Here is a 24,543-nt window from a genome sequence, read left to right as displayed (position 1 = left end):
ACAGGACTTCCTTTTAAAAATGTTATATATACAGGTGTTTGGTCTACTTGTATGTATGTATGTATGTATGTATGTATGTATGTTTGTATGTGTGTGTTCATGTCAGAGAAAGCCAGAAGAGGGTGCCAGAGACACCCTGGAGCTAGAAGTACAGGTTTTTGTAAGCATTTGACTCATGGAACCCAATCCTCTGACAGAGCACCAGTGATCTTGAACACTGAGCCACCTGCCAGCCCCCATGAGATTATCTTTTATAGGGAACCTACTATATGACACACATTGGGTCACATAGATGCTTTTAAATTCATACAATCTCTTCTTCACAAACCCCTCCCCTCAGAGCTTATGGAACCTCATGAAAGAGGAGGTAGAAAGGATAGAGGAGAGAGAAGGGATGGAGAACAAAACAACAAGGCCCTCTAAATCAACATGAGCAAAGCCTATATGAATTTAAAGACTAAAGCAGCATGCACAGGGTCAGCATGGCTCAGCACCAGGTCATATGTACTATAATTTCAGTGTTTTTTATGGGATTCCTGAATTTCTTCAAGAATTCTCTAATTTCTTATACCTTCTCTAGGGTTCTTTTCCTTCTGCTTGTCTTATTCAACTCCAATGTGATAGTTTTTGTTTGATCTTATTAAATGGAGGAATAAAGACAGACAGACAGACAGACAGACAGACAGACAGACAGACAGACAGACAGACAGACAGATAGATAGATAGATAGATAGATAGATAGATAGATAGATAGATAGATAGATAGATAGAAAAAACCTGCATACTACTAGAGTACTGCTTAACAACTGAACTGTCATTTATACCTCTCTAAGAGAGGGAAAATCAGATTTCTCCAATGGAGTGGACCTGAGTATGTCAACCACTCCAGGACAGGATTCATGCCCAGGAGTAGTAGACCAACATATAATGGATTCCACATTTTTATGTGCTTTTATTTGATTACAGTTTAATGGGTTTTGCTTGTTTCTTTCTTCCTTTCCTTTCAAGTGATATTTTATTTTGGTTTTTTTTGTTTTTGTTTTTGTTTTTGTTTTTGTTTTTGGGGGGTGTTGTATTGGGTTCTGGGTTTTGTTAAAGAACTTAAAGTTGGGGAGAAGATCTGGAATGACTTGGAGGAGAGCAAACATATGATTAAAATATATGTAAACTTAAAAACTATGTTAAATAATAAAAGATATCATTTTTAAAATGCATACATAAAAATAGCCAAGGAGAACATGAATCTACACCAGATCAAATAAATAGGAAGTGTAAAAGGCAGAATTCAAACCTAAGGCCACTACTCCAGAAAACATGCTGTAAACCTCTAGTATTCTCTCCCTTCCGTTTCTTTCCTTCCCACCAACTCTGTCTGGTAAATGCCCCCTCCAAGTCTTCAAAATTGACTCCTTTATTCTGTCAGCACAGCTTCCTGATCAGATATCCTTAAGATTCCCCCTATTCAGATTGCAGCCAGTGCTTCCTGTTCCCAGAATCCAGCCCTGATCTGACACTCTGTGTGGCACTGAAAAGAATATCGAACTTATTTGACTCTTTCCATCCTTCTCTACAAGAAGTTCATCAATTCCCTGACTTCAGAGGGTCAATGAACACATGGATAACAATATCATGTAGTCAGTGTGCTAAGTTTCAACATTTAATTGTCATAGTAATAAAATGTTCAGAATCATCAAAACAGTGTAAAAGATAAGCTACCTGAGAATTAAGATGCTAGAAAATTTAGCTGCTTTCTTCCAGATCTATATATGAAGTTTAGGGAAGTCATAATTGAAGCCAAATGGAGAAAGTTCTTTCCTACCCCATGGAGATACAATGTTTTTCCTACCTAGAAAATAATTTAGGAGCATGAACACAAAAAAGAAAATATTGCATCAGACTGTTTCAGTGTGTTCTATAACCTTCAATTCACTGAGCTTTTTAAAAAGTTCTACAAATATTTGTATATTAGAAAGATATATTTTTATAATTTCCACACCAACTCCTGTTTTTAATATGCAATAAATGGTATAAACTATTTGTTCCTTTAATGGTGCTTTAACCACTGGCATCTAATGATAAAAGCAGAATGTAAGGCGACAATCTTCCAGACTGATCCTGAGATATGGTAAATACTATTTCTACCTGAGGGTTAAGTTAATATCAATCCTGATCAGAAGCAGGAAATTGCTCCTCGGAACATGGAAAAACGAGAGTAAAAATAGTGCTCAATTTAATCAACAAAATTAACACCTTCATGACTGAAATGTATAAAGCATTAAATTCAAGTTTTATCTCTTGTGTAAAAAGTCTTATAAAATTCTAATAGTCACCCACAAAGCTAGGACTGTCTACAGATAGGCCACATATGAAACCATAATTTTAGCAAAGAGCTAGACCTATGTGTCATAGTTATTAAAAGTATTTAAAGGCTACATTTTAAAGAACATACAATTCTGGGGGTGGAGAGATGGCTTGGTGGTTCAGAGCACTGGCTGTTCTTCCTCACAACCTGGGTTTGATTCCCAGCGCACACATTAGGCAGCTGATAACCATCTGTAACTCCAGTTCTAGGAGACACAATACCCTCTTCTGGCCTCTGTGGTGCCAGGCAAACATGCAGTGCACTGAAATACATGCATACAAACTCCCTATACACATAAAATACTATTTTTTAAAAGTTCAGTGAATTTTGAAAGCAGGGATGGCTTTTCTGTAAAGAAGGAAAAAATGTCTTCAGAACTATTTATGGGAAAGGAAATAGCAGGAGTAGTTGTGATTATAAAGGGTTATAATTAAAAATATTATCGCAGAACACCAGAATAAAAAAGAATTATTACCATTCCTCATCACTAACTTACTGCCAATATACCGCCCAATGCATAATAAACTATAGAGTCAGACATATATGCACTTAATTTGCCAAAACAGTCATAAAGTTTAATGAAGTTAACTCTCAGCAGGCAGATTTATGTCTGTCCATTTAATATGAATGAAAAATAAAAAAATTAACAACAAACATGATGCATTCACCATTAGAACATGTCCGCTAACTGTAAAATACTCAATTTGGTGAATTATTTCCATTTGCTTTACGATGTCCACTCAGCTTTTTGACACTTCCTGTATTTGGAATCTGCACTAAATCTTGAAATAGGCCTGGCAAACTCGAGTTCCTATATAGCCAAGGAATTAATCAAAAGTTGGTACTTTCTGGCACCACCAGATTTAATTGCTTGGATTTGGGTTAGTTAATAGGCATAAGGCCAGTAAAACCTGCCAAAAAAATAAATACAGTAAATTTAGCACTTACTGCCTTGAGGTCTTCATTAACATAAGTATCATTCATTATAAACTCTGGATAGCCAACTTTTGCCAAAACAGCTCTTGCCTATAAAAAGAAAAATGAGAAATATGATGTCAGAGTTTCTTCACTTAAATCATTAATAATCATTGGCTATAGGACTTCAGTCTTCATCTGAAAAGTCCATTGAATGAATGTCTTCTATATGCAAGGCACTGTAAAGGACAAACAGAAAGATTTACTACCTGTATTCAATGTGCTACAAATGGAGTGGCTGCAGCAAGTAACTTTTATAAAGATAAAGATTTTAATGGAAATGGATAGCACTGCTATTAAAATCTGAAAGAGGGACTATTTTCTCATGGGGAAAACACACATCTGAGAGAATAGTTACCGTTTCAAAAGTACAGAGCAGAGGGCAAGGAGAATCTGAAATGGAAATAATGAACAGACACTAACAGACTGCAAGCATAGCTGATAAACGTGAATGTCTGAAATCCATTTTAAAAAATCTAAATGTCTCAACAGCAAAAAACAAGCTTTTTAAAGAACTTGAAAAACTGTTTCTCATACATACATGTGCAGCCGGTGTGTTAAAGGGAATATTTTAACATCACTAATTACTGGGGAAATGCAAACTAAAACCAAAAGAAAATATTATCTGGCACATGGTAAGCTGGCTATTATAAAGAAGAGTTGGTGGGGATCTGGAGAACTAAAGGACACTTACCTTCATATTGTGGATGCAGCCACCATGGAAAATTGACTGCTCAAAAGACTAAAACAAAAATTACTGTGAGATCCAGCAATTCCTCTACTGGTTAGAGCCATAGATAATAGGTACACAAAGAAAATGAAATCAGTACATCAAAGAGCCATTTGCACTCCTGTGTTCATTGCAGCACTATGTGCAACAGCCAAGAAATAGAAATGACCTAGTGATTGATGAATATGGATAAAGTGTAGTATACACAAACATACATACACACAGTGGGATAACATTCAAGCACAAAAGACTTATAAAGTCAGAAGTCATTGTGGAAATGGAAATAAATTAGAAATAGAAAGACAAGTACTGCTTAAAGACTGAAAGGAATGCGATAAAGCAGACTGTAGATGACTTGGGGCCTGCTGCAAATCTCAAAAGTTCATGTTTATAGACAAACCCCAAGTCCACATTGACCCACATGGTCAGTTGACTATTCAGATTTTTAATGTTTTCACCACCGAAGTGTTTAACATGTAAAGTAATGTATATGTCCATTGATTTCAATTAGCCATTCTACATGCATACCTAGTCAAAACATCCTGGTGTGCTTCATGAATATGTAAAAAGTTATCCCGCAATTTAAATAAATTAGTATGAAAGACTGGTATATAGGAAATTCATGATTATTTACAAAAGCTCCCCAGTACCTTGCTAAACAGGTGCTGTGTTGTTGTTGTTGTTGTTGTTGTTGTTGTTGTTGTTATTGTTATTCAGATAAGTGAGGGTTAAATATTTCCAAGGGGAGTGAAAAGAGATGAGTCATGCCGCAAGATAATTATCCATACAGCTCTGTGAGTGATGGCCAGAACACCAGAAAGATCAAAGGCAGGGGGTCTGAAATAATTCAAGATGCATCTCCTCTCCTCATAGTCATCCACTTGATAGACAGAGGTACTAATGATTACCTTCTTTGTTTTGCAGCATGCAGGGAATAGATAAAGGAAAAATCAGTGTGAGTGCCAGTCTAGAGCAACGATTGGCAAACTGTGGCTCCAGGACCAATTCAGCTCTCCTATTCTACTTGTTTTCACAAATAAAATTATGCTGGAACACAGCCACACTCGTTCATTTACCTAGCATCTATAACTGCCTCTGTGCTACAACTTCTGAGCTGAGTCACTGAAAGAAAAACTCTGGACCCACAAAGTCTCAAATATTTTATCTGGACCTTTGGAAGAGTTTCCCAACCCTTGCTCTACAGCAGATTTGTAGCTCCATGTGAAACCCTCTTTCCCCATGTCCCCAGATTTTGGATTTCAATAAATAAAATTAAAAAATAAAATAAGCAACCTTCAACAGTGTTGTAATTACATTGTCTGGGCTCTACCCACATTCCCTGGAATACCTTTTATTACTTGGATGTAGATACCCCTCCCCAGATTCTTTTCTTTATAACTATTGTTAACTGAAGTAGAATTATATCATTTTCCTCCCCCCCTTTCTTCACTCCAGCCCTTCCCTGAGGCCTTCCCTTGAACTCCCTCCATCTTCTCATACTTCCCACACTCTCACGTTGATAACCTCATTTTGATCATTATTGCTACATATACACACACACACACACACACACAGACGGGGGGGAGGAGGGAGGGAGAGAGGGAGAGAGAGAGAGAGAGAGAGAGAGAGAGAGAGAGAGAGATTGGGGGAGAGAATCCAGACATGTCCATTTTTAGTGGTTTAAAGGCTGACCATGCCTCATTGGACAAGCAGTAAGGGGGTTTATCACTTGGAGAGGCTAATTCTCCTTCCAGCAGACATTAGTTGTCTTAGATCTTTGTCTAAGGGTTGGACCCTGCAAACATTTTCCCTTCCATCTTGACATTACTGTTATTCTGGTCTTGCTTTCCAGCTATTTCTACAACCCTGTCTTTTCTAATTGCCAGCACCAGAGACTCTGAAGGGCTACATATAACCACAGCTTGTTGTGAGCTGTTGATCTGTCTTCTGTCATTCTGACCTCTCCCTCCATACAAGCAACTCTTAGCCAATGACTATGGCAGGATCATAAAAGCCAAGCATCTTTCCTTCAACTCAGGATCCAATGGCCTTTTCTGATGTGTCTGAAGACAGCACCACTATACTCATATACATAAAATAAATATATCTTTAAAAAAAGAAGAGGAAATGTCTTCTGAAATTTCTTCTACCCCTCAGCTCATCTCTGTCTTGGTCTAGTTTCTTCCATTCCTCTGCTGTCTTTACTTGCAAGTATTTGGTAAATAAATCACTTGCGTGTGAGTCTGTATCTCCAGGTCTGCCTTCAGATGAGCCATCTAACGCCCAGGCAACTCCAGCACCATTAGCTGTATTCTAGCAAAGCCTCAATAAAAACCAGTGATTTCCCACACTGTTCTGGCTAATGACATATCTTTTATAGTCCCATCCAAACCACCTTACTCAAGGGATAGGGTAAGATAGTACATTTCCTGTATGTTCTTTGAGATGATATAAATATTAAATATCAGAGACTTTTAAGTCAAGATTTAGGATTTTACAAGTGCTGCAGGCTACAGTCCTAATAGGTTTTGCTGTTCCAGGGACTCAAATCTAATACAGAGCAAATTCTGCCTTCAAAAAAGCCTGTGAGCTATATACTAAAACCTTAATATAATAACAGGATGTTGCAGCTCTCCCAAGACCACAAAACAATATGATTTTAGGTTACCTCTTTCTGAAAGTGTTTACTTTCCTAGTTATAGCTAATTTCTTGGTATAATTTAGTGACTCACCACAAGTCATATGCATCATTTTAGCAAATAAAGAATTGTAGATAGTTTTCTCCAGCACACACCCCCAAAAATATACAAGACAAGCTGAGTCATGCACAGTTGTTTCTGAACACTGGCCTTTCCAAAGTGGATCAGTGAATTATGCATTCTTTTTCAAACCTCATGCTCTGGGACCTCACTGCACCACAGAGTTTCACAGAATACATTAACTCCTGTACTGTATATGTATAGCATTGAATTCTTATTTATTTAGAATCACTGTAACTTGAAGAGAATCAGAAAAGAAATACAAAGAATCCAGAGTTCCCTACCAGGGGTACACAAATAAAGTGAACTAAGAGCGGACAGCTAACAGCTCAGTAGACTTTATTTTTCAAAATGAATATGGATATCTGTATTCTGACACAAATGCTCCTTCTTCCACAGTTTGCTAATTCCATACCATTCCAATCCATCCCACTTTATGCCACCACCACCACCACCACCACCACCACCACCACCACCACTCCCGAAAAGCTTTAGAACTGCATTGTTCAGAAACACACTGGACATGACTCTAGACCAAATTGTCAACAAGAAATACTCAATAGGGCTTTGGAAGGGGAAAGAAATGTAGATGTCATTTACACACTATGGCACATTAGTGAGGCCCATGAGCATCTGCAGACAGTAGATACAACATTTAACCATCAACTTCCAAACATTCTCCTAGGAAACACCCTTTGGGGTACAGGCAGCAGTGACCAATCTTTACTTCCCAGCCCCAAAATGGTTACATAACCCCTCTAATCATTCACATTAAACATTTTCTTGCTTGGTACTCTTAGAAATCAGTCTGCTTACTTGCATACAGAATAAGGCAAATAGTGACACTTCGCTTCCTGACACATTCAGAATGAGAACCATGATCCACCAATAGTTGGATGGTTTGTTGAAGGGTAGAGTATAAGTTAGATGTGTCTTAAATCAATTATCCCACTGGTTATGGCAAGATGAAGAAGCAAGTCACCAGACAAATACTGAGGAAATAATGGGACGAATATTTAACGAATGGTATACAATATCTAGTGAGAAACATTTTCTGGCCTATGTGAGACTGATAAAAGAAACTCAAGGCTTTTCTATGTCTAGATATTTCCTCCATTATTCCATGCATACATCTAGGAAGAAGCTGCATTTGACAGCTGGTCATCCCTCCCCTGTGGAAGAGACATAGGCAAAAGATGATCTTCATTATCTCTGTGTCTGCAGGCAATTACTTCTCTTCTAAAGTCAAACCCACTTAGTTTCTAATATAAATTGATCTAGCCTACCATCATTCTCTTATAGTAGACCCAGTGGTGCTAAGGAGGACAATAAGTTAAACCAAAAATATATGGACTCAGCCACAGACTCCCTAACAACTGGATTTGATTATAGGAAAAAATTTAGGCTAATGGCATATAAATTAAAATGTTTTGTCCATTTCTGAACATTTATTTTAAAAGAGAATATATCTGGCTGGAATAGGCTCCCTGCCTTTAATCTAGGGCTTTCCAACTTCAGAAGTATTGACATCAGGGCCAAAAAAACTTGTGAGGGGTTTTCCTGTAGGTTCTTAGATATCTTAAGGCACCATTGCCTTGAACTAACTAAATGCCAGAAGCAAATTCCACATAAGCTGTGACAACCAAAACTGTAGACAAGTCAGATACCAGTGGGAGGAGTGACAAAGCACTGTCAGTTAAGAATATCTGCAGTGCTCACGCAACACCAGTGGTAGAACAGCTAGCTTTCAAACACAAGGCATCAAACAGGATGAAGAAAGCTACATGTCAAACATGGCAGCATACAAAGCAGATAGTATGTGTCAGCTAATCTATTAGCTGTCACCGGGCTTCAAAAATGCATGATAAAGTGTGTGACTAATACCAATTCAATATTAAACTTGAAAATAGCTACATTTACCATGCCTGGATTGCTCCTTGCCCCCTCCACAACATGAAGCATTACATCCCATGTTTTCCACTATCAGTAGTAGAATGTAATCCCCACACCCTTCCCTTTTTATCAGGTACAGTTTGAGAAAAAGGAAAATAGTCCCTCCCTCGAGATGCTGTCTGTAAGAGTTCAATAATGGTGTTATACAGAAGACTGATTTTGGATCCCTTCGTCCAAAGAACATAATGAACAAATGCTCATATATATTGGTTGTTATGAAAACATGACTTCTTCCATGGATTAATCATTGTCTGAGCATCTTTTAGGGAGTGTAAGATACCCCTGAACCAAATATCTTAAATCCCCTGTAAAACAATGTCACTCCTTTTGGACACAGGTTTCAAGGAACCATACTTGGGATGAAAGAAAATGGAACCAGAAGAAAGTCTGTGGCCTATGAATGGAGCCATGCACCTACGACGAGCTTCCTGAACCATGGCAGATTTCCCTAGCGAAGTCAAAGACTGCACATTTGCCAGAAAAGGAAAAAGCAGGCTTTTCAATCCTGCTTCCAAGCCAGAAGATTTCTTTAAGGGTTATTACAGGTGTGCCTCTGAAAAGAGAGGTAAGGCATACTATAAAACTAACTCCAGAAAAAATAAAAGAGGTTTATTTCTCTACCTAGAAAAGCAACTGTTACAGCTGTTCTCTCGTTTGTGGATATTATATTTTATACATACACAAAAATTTATGTATGTGTGCAACATAAAAGTAGAAATGAGGGCTGGAGAAATGGCTCAGTGGTCAAGAGCACTGACTGCTCTTCCAAAGGTCCTGAATTCAATTCCCAGAAACTACATGGTGGCTCACAACAATCTGTAATGGGATCTGATGCCCTCTGCAGGTGTGTCTGAGGACTGAGACAGCGTACTCACATATATAAAATAAATACATGAAAAAAAAAAAGCATGAGTGTCTTAAGGTTGCCATTAGCATTCACCATCACGGCTCCCACATTCTCACTCTCTCTCTTTCCCATTCCTCCCAACAACTCTCACTCCCTGGGTGTTCATACCACTTGTTCTCCTCGCATTACCCACATTAGCCTTTCTTTAGTAACGTTCTATGCTCCAGAGTCTTCTCATCTTTCCCTATTCATCCATCAAAACTATTATTCCTTCAAAACACTAACCCATTAGCTATTACTAGGTTCTCAAAGCAATTTATACTAAGGTGTGAGTGACTAACAGCAACCTAATGCATTCACCCTGAGAAAGAGCTGTGTTTAAAAGAGCAGTTTATGGGGCTGGAGAGATGGCTCAGTGGTTAAGAGCACCGACTGCTCTTCCTGAGGTCCTGAGTTCAAATCCCAGCAACCACGTGATGGCTCACAGCCATCTATAATGGGATCTGATGCCTTCTTCTGGTGTGTCTGAAGACAGCTACAGTTTACTCATATATAATAAATAAATAAAATAAAAAAAAGAGTAGTTTATTAGCCAAATGCATGAATCCAATCTTAAGGGAAGTTTTGTTAGAGAGAACTTTCTTGCTGTTAAGAATCAAATTAAGACACCAGCGGATCCCGGCCCGCAGCAGCTCTCTGCTCCCAGACCCCTTGGGAAGGAGACCTCACCGCCTGGTCAGGTGGGCACTCCTGAGGCTGCAGAGCGGAAGAGACCACCAACACTGCCCACCACTGCCCACATCCCTGGCCCAAGAGGAAACTGTATAAGGCCTCTGGGCTCCCGTGGGGGAGGGCCCAGGAGCGGCAGGACCCCTGCCTGAGACACCGCTGGAACCTGAAGGAAACAGACCGGATAAACAGTTCTCTGCACCCAAATCCCATGGGAGGGAGAGCTAAACCTTCAGAGAGGCAAACAAGCCTGAGAAACCAGAAGAGACTGCTCTCTGTACATACATCTCGGCCGCCAGAGGAAAACACCAAAGGCCATCTGGAACCCTCTTGCACTGAAGCTCCCGGAAGGGGCGGCGCATATCTTCCTGGTTGCTGCCGCTGCAGAGAACCCGTGGGCAGCACCCCACGAGCGAACTTGAGCCTCGGGACCACAGGTAAGACCAACTTTTCTGCTGCAAGAAAGCTGCCTGGTGAACTCAAGACACAGGCCCACAGGAACAGCTGAAGACCTGTAGAGAGGAAAAACTACACGCCCGAAAGCAGAACACTCTGTCCCCATAACTGACTGAAAGAGAGGAAAACAGGTCTACAGCACTCCTGACACACAGGCTTATAAGACAGTCTAGCCACTGTCAGAAATAGCAGAACAAAGTAACACTAGAGATAATCTGATGGCGAGAGGCAAGCGCAGGAACCCAAGTAACAGAAACCAAGACTACATGGCATCATCGGAGCCCAATTCTCCCACCAAAACAAACATGGAATATCCAAACACACCAGAAAAGCAAGATCTAGTTTCAAAATCATATTTCATCATGATGCTGGAGGACTTCAAGAAAGACGTGAAGAACTCCCTTAGGGAAACACAGGAAAACATTAATAAACAAGTAGAAGCCTACAGAGAGGAATCGCAAAAATCCCTGAAAGAATTGCAAAAATCCCTGAAAGAATTCCAGGAAAACACAATCAAACAGTTGAAGGAATTAAAAATGGAAATAGAAGCAATCAAGAAAGAACACATGGAAACAACCCTGGATATAGAAAACCAAAAGAAGAGACAAGGAGCGATAGGCACAAGCTTCACCAACAGAATACAAGAGATGGAAGAGAGAATCTCAGGAGCAGAAGATTCCATAGAAATCATTGACTCAACTGTCAAAGATAATGTAAAGCAGAAAAAGCTACTGGTCCAAAACATACAGGAAATCCAGGACTCAATGAGAAGATCAAACCTAAGGATAATAGGTATAGAAGAGAGTGAAGACTCCCAGCTCAAAGGACCAGTAAATATCTTCAACAAAATCATAGAAGAAAACTTCCCTAACCTAAAAAAAGAGATACCCATAGGCATACAAGAAGCCTACAGAAATCCAAATAGATTGGACCAGAAAAGAAACACCTCCCGTCACATAATAGTCAAAACACCAAATGCACAAAATAAAGAAAGAATATTAAAAGCAGTAAGGGAAAAAGGTCAAGTAACATATAAAGGGAGACCTATCAGAATCACACCAGACTTCTCGCCAGAAACTATGAAGGCCAGAAGATCCTGGACTGATGTCATACAGACCCTAAGGGAACACAAATGCCAGCCCAGGTTACTGTGTCATGCAAAACTCTCAATTAACATAGATGGAGAAAGCAAGATATTCCATGACAAAACCAAATTTACACAATATCTTTCTACAAATCCAGCACTACAAAGGATAATAAATGGTAAAGCCCAACATAAGGAGGCAAGCTATACCCTAGAAGAAGCAAGAAACTAATCGTCTTGGCAACAAAACAAAGAGAATGAAAGCACACAAACATAACCTCACATCCAAATATGAATATAACGGGAAGCAATAATCACTATTCCTTAATATCTCTCAACATCAATGGCCTCAACTCTCCAATAAAAAGACATAGATTAACAAACTGGATACGCAACGAGGACCCTGCATTCTGCTGCCTACAGGAAACACACCTCAGAGACAAAGACAGACATTACCTCAGAGTGAAAGGCTGGAAAACAATTTTCCAAGCAAATGGTCAGAAGAAGCAAGCTGGAGTAGCCATTCTAATATCAAATAAAATCAATTTTCAACTAAAAGTCATCAAAAAAGATAAGGAAGGACACTTCATATTCATCAAAGGAAAAATCCACCAAGATGAACTCTCAATCCTAAATATCTATGCCCCAAATACAAGGGCACCTACATACATAAAAGAAACCTTACTAAAGCTCAAAACACACATTGCACCTCACACAATAATAGTGGGAGATTTCAACACCCCACTCTCATCAATGGACAGATCATGGAAACAGAAATTAAACAGAGATGCAGACAGACTAAGAGAAGTCATGAGCCAAATGGACTTAACGGATATTTATAGAACATTCTATCCTAAAGTAAAAGGATATACCTTCTTCTCAGCTCCTCATGGTACTTTCTCCAAAATTGACCATATAATTGGTCAAAAAACGGGCCTCAACAGGTACAGAAAGATAGAAATAATCCCATGCGTGCTATCGGACCACCACGGCCTAAAACTGGTCTTCAATAACAATCAAGGAAGAATGCCCACATATACTTGGAAATTGAACAATGCTCTACTCAATGATAACCTGGTCAAGGAAGAAATAAAGAAAGAAATTAAAAACTTTTTAGAATTTAATGAAAATGAAGGTACAACATACCCAAACTTATGGGACACAATGAAAGCTGTGCTAAGAGGAAAACTCATAGCGCTGAGTGCCTGCAGAAAGAAACAGGAAAAAGCATATGTCAGCAGCTTGACAGCACACCTAAAAGCTCTAGAACAAAAAGAAGCAAATACACCCAGGAGGAGTAGAAGGCAGGAAATAATCAAACTCAGAGCAGAAATCAACCAAGTAGAAACAAAAAGGACCATAGAAAGAATCAACAGAACCAAAAGTTGGTTCTTTGAGAAAATCCACAATAGATAAACCCTTAGCCAGACTAACGAGAGGACACAGAGAGTGCGTCCAAATTAACAAAATCAGAAATGAAAAGGGAGACATAACAACAGATTCAGAGGAAATTCAAAAAATCATCAGATCTTACTATAAAAACCTATATTCAACAAACCTTGAAAATCTTCAGGAAATGGACAATTTCCTAGACAGATACCAGGTACCGAAGTTAAATCAGGAACAGATAAACCAGTTAAACAACCCCATAACTCCTAAGGAAATAGAAGCAGTCATTAAAGGTCTCCCAACCAAAAAGAGCCCAGGTCCAGACCGGTTTAGTGCAGAATTCTATCAGACCTTCATAGAAGACCTCGTACCAATATTATCCAAACTATTCCACAAAATTGAAACAGATGGATCACTACCGAATACCTTCTACGAAGCCACAATTACTCTTATACCTAAACCACACAAAGACACAACAAAGAAAGAGAACTTCAGACCAATTTCCCTTATGAATATCGACGCAAAAATACTCAACAAAATTCTGGCAAACCGAATCCAAGAGCACATCAAAACAATCATCCACCATGACCAAGTAGGCTTCATCCCAGGCATGCAGGGATGGTTTAATATACGGAAACCATCAACGTGATCCATTATATAAACAAACTGAAAGAACAAAACCACATGATCATTTCATTAGACGCTGAGAAAGCATTTGACAAAATTCAACACCCCTTCATGATAAAATTCCTGGAAAGAATAGGAATTCAAGGCCCATACCTAAACATAGTAAAAGCCATATACAGCAAACCAGTTGCTAACATTAAACTAAATGGAGAGAAACTTGAAGCAATCCCACTAAAATCAGGGACTAGACAAGGCTGCCCACTCTCTCTACTTATTCAATATAGTTCTTGAAGTTCTAGCCAGAGCAATCAGACAAAAAAAGGAGGTCAAGGGGATACAGATCGGAAAAGAAGAAGTCAAAATATCACTATTTCCAGATGATATGATAGTATATTTAAGTGATCCCAAAAGTTCCACCAGAGAACTACTAAAGCTGATAAACAACTTCAGCAAAGTGACTGGGTATAAAATTAACTCAAATAAATCAGTTGCCTTCCTCTATACAAAAGAGAAACAAGCCGAGAAAGAAATCAGGGAAACGACACCCTTCATAATAGACCCAAATAACATAAAGTACCTCGATTTGACTTTAACCAAGCAAGTAAAAGATCTGTACAATAAGAACTTCAAGACAATGAAGAAGGAAATTGAAGAAGACCTCAGAAGATGGAAAGATCTCCCATGCTCATGGATTGGCAGGAATAATATAGTAAAAATGGCCATTTTACCAAAAGCAATCTACAGATTCAATGCAATCCCCATCAAAATACCAATCCAATTCTTCAAAGAGTTAGACAGAACAATTTGCAAATTCATCTGGAATAACAAAAAACCCAGGATAGCTAAAGCTATCCTCAACAATAAAAGGACTTCAGGGGGAATCACTATCCCTGAACTCAAGCAGTATTACAGAGCAATAGTGATAAAAACTGCATGGTATTGGTACAGAGACAGAAAGATAGACCAATGGAATAGAATTGAAGACCCAGAAATGAACCCACACACCTATGGTCACTTGATTTTTGACAAAGGAGCCAAAACCGTCAAATGGAAAAAAGATAGCATTTTCAGCAAATGGTGCTGGTTCAACTGGAGGTCAACATGTAGAAGAATGCAGATCGATCCATGCTTATCACCCTGTACAAAACTTAAGTCCAAGTGGATCAAGGACCTCCACATCAAACCAGACACACTCAAACTAATAGAAGAAAAACTAGGGAAGCATCTGGAACACATGGGCACTGGAAAAAATTTCCTGAACAAAACACCAATGGCGTATGCTCTAAGATCAAGAATCGACAAATGGGATCTCATAAAACTGCAAAGCTTCTGTAAGGCAAAGGACACTGTGGTTAGGACAAAACGGCAACCAACAGATTGGGAAAAGATCTTTACCAATCCTACAACAGATAGAGGCCTTATATCCAAAATATACAAAGAACTCAAGAAGTTAGACCGCAGGGAAACAAATAACCCTATTAAAAAATGGGGTTCAGAGCTAAACAAAGAATTCACAGCTGAGGAATGCCGAATGGCTGAGAAACACCTAAAGAAATGTTCAACATCTTTAGTCATAAGGGAAATGCAAATCAAAACAACCCTGAGATTTCACCTCACACCAGTGAGAATGGCTAAGATCAAAAACTCAGGTGACAGCAGATGCTGGCGAGGATGTGGAGAAAGAGGAACACTCCTCCATTGTTGGTGGGATTGCAGACTGGTAAAACCATTCTGGAAATCAGTCTGGAGGTTCCTCAGAAAATTGGACATTGAACTGCCTGAGGATCCAGCTATACCTCTCTTGGGCATATACCCAAAAAATGCCTCAACATATAAAAGAGACACGTGCTCCACTATGTTCATCGCAGCCTTATTTATAATAGCCAGAAAATGGAAAGAACCCAGATGCCCTTCAACAGAGGAATGGATACAGAAAATGTGGTACATCTACACAATGGAATATTACTCAGCTATCAAAAACAACGAGTTTATGAAATTCGTAGGCAAATGGTTGGAACTGGAAAATATCATCCTGAGTGAGCTAACCCAATCACAGAAAGACATACATGGTATGCACTCATTGATAAGTGGCTATTAGCCCAAATGCTTGAATTACCCTAGATCCCTAGAACAAACGAAACTCAAGACGGATGATCAAAATGTGAATGCTTCACTCCTTCTTTAAATGAGGAAAAAGAATACCCTTGGCAGGGAAGGGAGAGGCAAAGATTAAAACAGAGACTGAAGGAACACCCATTCAGAGCCTGCCCCACATGTGGCCCATACATATACAGCCACCCAATTAGACAAGATGGATGAAGCAAAGAAGTGCAGACCGACAGGAGCCGGATGTAGATAACTCCTGAGAGACACAGCCAGAATACAGCAAATACAGAGGCGAATGCCAGCAGCAAACCACTGAACTGAGAATAGGTCCCCTATTGAAGGAATCAGAGAAAGAACTGGAAGAGCTTGAAGGGGCTCGAGACCCCAAAAGTACAACAATGCCAAGCAACCAGAGCTTCCAGGGACTAAGCCACTACCTAAAGACTATACATGGACTGACCCTGGACTCTGACCCCATAGGTAGCAATGAATATCCTAGTAAGAGCACCAGTGGAAGGGGAAGCCCTGGGTCCTGCTAAGACTGAACCCCCAGTGAACTAGTCTATGGGGGGAGGGCGGCAATGGGGGGAGGGTTGGGAGGGGAACACCCATAAGGAAGGGGAGGGGGGAGGGGGATGTTTGCCCGGAAACCGGGAAAGGGAATAACACTCGAAATGTATATAAGAAATACTCAAGTTAATAAAAAAAAAAATGGGGTTCAGAGCTAAACAAAGTATTCACAGCTGAGGAATGCCGAATGGCTGAGAAACACCTAAAGAAATGTTCAACATCTTTAGTCATAAGGGAAATGCAAATCAAAACAACCCTGAGATTTCACCTCACACCAGTGAGAATGGCTAAGATCAAAAACTCAGGGGACAACAGATGCTGGCGAGGATATGGAGAAAGAGGAACACTACTCCATTGTTGGTGGGATTGCAGACTGGTACAACCATGCTGGAAATCAGTCTGGAGGATCCTCAGAAAATTGGACATTGAACTGCCTGAGGATCCAGCTATACCTCTCTTGGGCATATACCCAAAAGATGCCCCAACATATAAAAAAGACACGTGCTCCACTATGTTCATTGCAGCCTTATTTATAATTGCCAGAAGCTGGAAAGAACCCAGATGCCCTTCAACAGAGGAATGGATACAGAAAATGTGGTACATCTACACAATGGAATATTACTCAGCTATCAAAAACAACGACTTTATGAAATTCGTAGGGAAATGGTCGGAACTGGAAAATATCATCCTGAGTGAGCTAACCCAATCACAGAAAGACATACATGGTATGCACTCATTGATAAGTGGCTATTAGCCCAAATGCTTGAATTACCCTAGATGCCTAGAACAAATGAAACTCAAGATGGATGATCAAAATGTGAATGCTTCACTCCTTCTTTAAAAGGGGAACAAGAATACCCTTGGCAGGGAAGAGAGAGGCAAAGATTAAAACAGAGACTGAAGGAACACACATTCAGAGCCTGCCCCACATGTGGCCCATACATATACAGCCACCCAATTAGACAAGATGGATGAAGCAAAGAAGTGCAGACCCACAGGAGCCGGATGTAGATCGCTCCTGAGAGACACAGCCAGAATACAGCAAATACAGAGGTGAATGCCAGCAGCAAACCACTGAACTGAGAATAGGACCCCCGTTGAAGGAATCAGAGAAAGAACTGGAAGAGCTTGAAGGGACTCGAGACCCCATATGAACAACAATGCCAAGCAACCAGAGCTTCCAGGGACTAAGCCACTACCTAAAGACTATACATGGACTGACCCTGGACTCTGACCCCATAGGTAGCAATGAATATCCTAGTAAGAGCACCAGTGGAAGGGGAAGCCCTGGGTCCTGCGAAGACTGAACCCCCAGTGAACTAGACTGGTAGGGGGAGGGCGGCAATGGGGGGAGGGTTGGGAGGGGAACACCCATAAGGAAGGGGAGGGGGGAGGGGAATGTTTGCCCGGATACCGGGAAAGGGAATAACACTCGAAATGTATATAAGAAATACTCAAGTTAATAAAAAAAAAAGAAAGAAAAAAAAAAAGAATCAAATTAAATCCATAGCTTGTTCAACCTAATCACCATGGTGTTCCAAAGTGGAACGCAATGTCAAGCACAGAGCAAGATACCTATGTCTAATAAATACTGATTCATATTATGAGTAATTTAGCTAAGAAATTCGCTCTAACCAGCATCATCAACAATATCAGAGAATGTTACGTAAAATGCTATATCCTATTTTTAACCTTTAAATAAGAAAGATGCAATATTTGATCAAGAACATAGTTCAGTGCTGTTTACATCAAGGCCTTCTTCCATATTAACTAATTTTAATTTTACCACTGGAGAAAAACATTATGGATCTTTATGAGAGACTAAAGAGCAATCTAGAAGATGAAGTAAGGTGAGAATTCATGGCAGCTCACTCCTGGTGACAAAACCATAATTTTCATGTGTAAAACACATGGATGATTGACTTTTTATGGTATCTGTTACATGAAATCAAGTAGTTTCCAAAATATTAATGAAAAATACCAGAAACAAGAAAGTCCTAAGTTTTAAATCAGATGTTGTTCTGAATAGCATGATAAAACCTTGCATTGTCATACTTGCATATATTGCAAGTATGTCAAAGCTGACACACATAGTCACACCAGAGATACAAACCATCCTTTACCCAGTCTTCCTTCCTTACACTGGTTTTGTTAAGTTATTTTATCACAGCAATGAGATCCAGTAACACAATGTGTGTGTGTGTGTGTTGTTGTTGTTGTTGTTGTTGTTTACATGTACAGCTTAGTTACTAAGTTTGGTTTTGCTCTTTGTTATAACTACCATGTACATTCACCAAGTCATAATTGCTTGGGATTTTGCTCCTTGCACTAAAATCTTAAGGCTACAGCTTTAAAAAATCACAAGTACTTTCTGTGAAGACAACAGGGCGTTCATAAACGGATTATTATTTCTTTAAGGCAGATACAATGGCAATCACAAATGAAAGCCAATGGACGTAGAAAATGTAATACACAGCATGATTTAAAACTCTCAAGCCACCCCCTGCCTTCCCAGAATTTCCATGAGACACTACAACTTGATAATGCTGGAGGGAAGAACATAACCAAGTATAACCCTGCAGTAGGTGGCTGAGAGCTCTGCAATAGCATGTAATTTTGACACACATGACCAAACTGATTTAAAGATTGGTCAGATTGACTTCCTTACTCCTGAATTTGCCAAGGCACTTAGTATTAAGCTAAGCCACAGAAAGCAAGACGGCAAAGCTCATTTGTTCTAATCCCTACAGACTTGGCTATGGAGGAAAGTCACGAACATTCTCAAATGTTCTGCATGTCTTACATCAAAGAGATCACCTTAATCACTTAATTAAACAGCTTTGGTTTTGGTCTACATGCTTAAGTCTCTTCACATATTTTTTTGTCTTTTCTATTAATTTAACTAACATAAAATATGGGACAACTGCTTACTGCCCTTCTATAAACAATTTCTAGAGCAACTTTCTTAAGCTTGCGGTAGCTTTGAAAGCTTCAGTCAGGCTTAACCATGCCAAGACCTCATTTTCTCTGATGAGTTCTGTAATAACTATTAAACATCAATCAAAATGCTTAGCTGTAAACACCCGGAAGTTTAAGAAACTGTGCAAGAATTACACTATTCTTCAAAATAAAGACAGTTTCTACAATGCCAGACAGATGATTGGCTCAAGCACATATCTTGCCTGGAAATCTTATCCTGTGCAAAGCTAATGGTATTGGTGAAAATTGGCCTGGGAAACAGCTTTAATATCCTCTGGGGCTATCAGTATCTCACAAATAATAACAATGCAGTAATCTGACAAATCAAATTTTGTCCTTTGATAAGAATGGCACTGATTTATTATGAGTTTTCAAAAGCTGTAATTCTGAGAATTGGTTTGGGGTTGGGTTCACAAGCTAATGCATCACGCTAGGGTGGAGGAGAACTAAACATTGCCATGAATCAGACAGGAATGTTCTGATTTCAGGCTCTCCATCCTTAATCCTGCATGGCTAATGCCCTACATAGTAGATACTCACTGTCCCCTACTTTCTAATACGGATAATGCTCTAGGAATGCAAGTTTCAAATTGAAAATGAGCACATTGAACCAAAAATATGAACTCCATAGTATCTTGGAAGTGAGTAGTTTCTCCAACCAGAAAAAAAATACCACTCAGTCACAAATAATCAGAATTTAGCCAAACTGCCACCCAATAAATTCCTTGGTATCTCTGTGATATTCTGGTGACATATGTTATCTCTGTATCCCAACAGAGATAAAGACACTCTTCTTAGTAAATGGTTGTAACAGTTAGTAAAATCAAAAGTCAGAACCCAAATCTCCCTAGTATTAATTCACAAAAGAGCACATATCTCCTTCTGCTGAATGTTGGGGTAATATTACTTTAAAGAGAAAGACAAACTCATTAATTTTCTTTAAAATTGAACAAAATAGTGGTCACAAAATATAGCTTTTGAATCTATGTTTTTGTTCATTTTAAATTCATTTGTGGAGTTTTTGTAACTAGTCCAGCTACAATACCTGTTCACATGAAAAACCTAAATCTCCATGAGGGCAAACGTCACTTATCCAGACAGAGCCAAAATAGTACAACCAAAGGCTTAAGAAAACCCTCTATCATGGTTAGGTTTTGAACGAGCCAAAGTAAATTATGCTTTCTACTTTTCCCTCATCATAGGACTCTACATCAAAAGGTCATCAAACTATAGTCCACAGGCCCAAAACAGCCTAGAACTTGATTTTTGTGAAGACAGGTTTTTGTTAGACTAGGCCACTGTGGAAAGGGATTATTTTGAGCTGAAGCATCTAAGAATCAGGGGAAGCAGTAAGAAGCCTTCTGTGTTCTCCTTATCTACCTAAAAGCAGAGCTTTCCAAAACAATTCAACTGTCACAAATCCCCCACTCCTTCTAAGAAAGGCAGCTTCTTGTTGCCAAGAAGAAAGGAGACCCCCCATCTTCTAACATGGAAAGTTGATGCCAGATTAACAGGATGAAAAGAACCACAGTAACCTTACTTTCTATTAGGGTCTCCCATATATTTCTTAGTCATCTTCCATTTGTGTAAACCCACTCTCATTCTTCTGTGTGTGTGAGTGTGTGTGTGTGTGAGGGAGAGAGAGAGAGAGAGAGAGAGAGAGAGAGAGACAGAGAGAGAGACAGAGAGACAGAGACACAGACAGAGACAGAGACAGAGACAGAGAGAGAAACAGAAACAGAGAGAAAAAGAGAGATGGTGAGGAGATGATGATTGGGCCCTAGACTGTATGCATGACAGGCAAATGCTGTGAAACCAACCTACACTTTCAACCCTTCCTTTCTCATTCTTAACATAGTATGAAATCTCCAAATTCTAATCATTTTTATGGACTACACTGTCTGGAAGATATCTTGCTTATCCATATTATAAACAGTATTATAGTGAGTAAAATTCACAGACCCCAACACCACCAAATGCTAAACCAAAAGGGGGAAGAATAGAAAAAGGTTTTTCTCCCTGGCAACAGCCCACTCTTCCACATATGGCCTATGGCCACTTGTAAGCTACAAAAGTAAGTTGAGTAGGCGTTACAGAGACCATATGGTCTACACAAACTTCAAACATTTACTATTTCCCTCTTTACAGAAAAAAGTTTTTGCCAACCCTCTTCCATATAAAAGCTTACAAAAATTTCAAGAGCTAGTAGTAAAGATTGCAATATAAGATATAAATTTATTGTTTAGAGATTCAATGTGATTTGATAGCAATTATTTCAGTAACTTTATAATTTACTACAATACCCATTCATATTTTATTGGGGTAAACACCTGTGTTTTAAAACAGAGAAAATATGTAGATATTAAACAAAAATGGAAAGAAATGTCATGGAAAAACATGCATGCACTTTGGAGGGAGAAGGAAAAATAAACAATTAAAAAGCATTTTCAAATGTCAAGATACAAAGAGCTTAGAAATGCATCTGCAATACCTAGGACCTAGCCCTGATCATGACTCTAAAAAATTTAATCAGCTACTTAATCCTCCTCCAATCATTAAATTACCTATTTAAACAGAAGGCAAGTTGGAGATTAACTTAAGTAAATACATCCCCTTCTCTCATCAGCAGTTCAACAGAATGGAAATTACTTCCATTCTATTCTCTGGTTAAATTTAGCTCTGATAGGAGCAATCCTTTACTGTCTGAAAAATGTCTGGGGACACCTAGATATCTCAATGGGAAAGACACTTCACCTGTCACTCAAGTAGATGGCCTAAGTTCAGTTCCCAGGACCAACTGTAGAAGGAGAAAAATAACTCCTGAACTTTGTCCTCCATACACACACACACACACACACACACACACACACACACACACACACACACACAAATAGTAAGCATTCTTCTAAACAATCTTCCTTAGTAGGTAGGGGGAGTGAAAATGAAACCATTTTGGTGAATTATTAAATCAGACAAGTGTAATTTGTTTTGTTGGTGCACAGCTATGATCCTAAGTGCTCAGAGGCAGGGGGATATCAATTTCAAGATTAGTCTCTGCAGCAAGATCCTATCCTAAAATATATAAGCAAATAAAATACTTAATACCACATAACTTTTAAAATATTTTTGAGATTATAATAAAATTATATCATTTCCTCCCTTCCCTCCAAACTCTCCCATGTACACCATTCTATCCTATTTTATCTAGTCTAAATTTATCATTTCTTTATCTCCCTCTCCTACTCCCTCTCTCCCTTCCCCTCCCTCTCCCTGGCCCTCCCCCTTCCCCTCTCTATATTATACTATATATTCTTAAATATATTTGTAGATCTTTTTAAACATAAAGGGATGTCAGTTTTCTTAAATAATATGACCCTTGGTAAACTAACCACAGAGCAGGGTAGGCCCAAAACCCCAAAACTAGCTGGGCAACACAAACTGGACTAGAAAAAGAAGGAGGAGGAAGAGGAAGAAAAGGAGGAAGAGGAGGAAGAAGAGGAGGAATCTAGAAATTGGGTGGGTAGAACATGGGAAGAAGTTGGAAAAGTGACAAGGAACATTCTATGGCTTTGGGGCTTTTGCTTAGGATCCCTGACTCTGTATTATCCATTCATAAGAAGGAGACTCATCTGCCTCTTCAGATTCTGGAAGGAATTCTCTAGTAACCACCACTATTATGCCATTATGAGTGCTTTATGGAGAAAATACTACCATATCCCCCCAGCTTTAATATACCTCAGAAATTTTTGATTCAACCAGTTTCTGGACAACACCCATTAAATCCTAGAGTGACAAAAGACAAAGACTCAACAATCAACAAGTGAATATCAGAGATGTTTCAACTAAAAATTTTAACAACTTTTTTCTAAGTAACTTGGCAAAATCCATTTTTAGGGTTTTTTAGGCATCTGAAAAGCCACACTAATACAATTACAGTTCACTGAAAAATTATCGTGCAATCTAGTTTGAAAGCTAAAATCAGTCATAGCAGGGTAATATTCCATTTAATTATAAAGATTAATTCAACCTTCATTTATTTGTGCATGTGTTTGGTCTTTCCATTTTTCACAGAACACCCAAGATTCAAATGCCATCTGGTAGAATTGCTGCACAGTGTCGGTAGCATCTATTAGAGTTGCAGATTTCATCTCAAAGTAAAATTGATGGACAAAGGGAAAGTGAAAAGGGAGGAGTGGCAGTAACCAAACTTTACTTTTAAAGCCAAGATATTCCACCAATCTGGTATGACTGTATCCTACTCACTACATTTACCCCCTGACATCACACCTATCAAACTGTCCCAAATTACAAGGCTTCCCGTCACCCTTTTTTAAACAGGCAAGGATTCAAGCAATTTTGCAAGCAATAGTAAGAATTGTATGAATTATGTCCACTGTGGCTTTCAAAATACATGTTATGCCTTCCTTAAAAGTTAACCTTAGCCACATGGTAAGATTGATGATCTTTTTTTATCATTTCATTCAATTTGATGCTTATCTCTTCTTAAGTGACTACTTAAGACAAAATAAACCTTACGAGCTAGAAGAAGAAATCTTACTTGTTTTTACTGAGTTACAATTGGTACAGAGTGCTTAAGTGTGAAGGGAACAAATCTGATTTTCTCTATCACATATACACAACTGAGTTTGTGATCTAAAGAGCTTCAAAACCTGGAAGACTCACCTAGGCATCTTTCCAGGCAGTAAAAATAACCACTACTCTGGCCACTCTTTATAGATTAATTTTTGCTGCTCTTGAATGTCCCTAAATTTCTAGATTCTTTTTATTTCACTTTGTTCACTAAACAGTACATCTATAGAATTCACTTATGTTATGTATAGCAAGAATAGACACAGTTTAATTATGCTATATAGTTAAGAAGTTCATGATGGGAAATGAAAGTGAATAGAAGAATGTAGAGGATAGAATGGAGTGCAGTGATAAAGATAAGGTCTTGGGAAAAGGTCATTAGCAAAG

At 38.9% G+C, this 24,543-nt stretch overlaps 1 protein-coding gene across 2 annotated transcripts in view; it reads right to left on the bottom strand.

Annotated features, from left to right (window-relative positions):
• The window catches only part of Phex (phosphate regulating endopeptidase X-linked), a 248,666-nt gene that overhangs the window by 96,788 nt on the left and 127,335 nt on the right, over positions 1 to 24,543 (bottom strand). For both annotated transcript variants that reach the window (XM_039099503.2, NM_013004.2), the window contains one exon: positions 3,311 to 3,388. In XM_039099503.2, the coding sequence (XP_038955431.1) occupies positions 3,311 to 3,388 (78 nt within the window). The remainder of the gene's footprint in view (positions 1 to 3,310; positions 3,389 to 24,543) is intronic.

The sequence above is a fragment of the Rattus norvegicus genome, chromosome X, assembly GCF_036323735.1.
Source record: "Rattus norvegicus strain BN/NHsdMcwi chromosome X, GRCr8, whole genome shotgun sequence".
NCBI lineage: Eukaryota > Metazoa > Chordata > Mammalia > Rodentia > Muridae > Rattus > Rattus norvegicus.
This window is presented reverse-complemented; position numbering and strand designations above follow the sequence as displayed.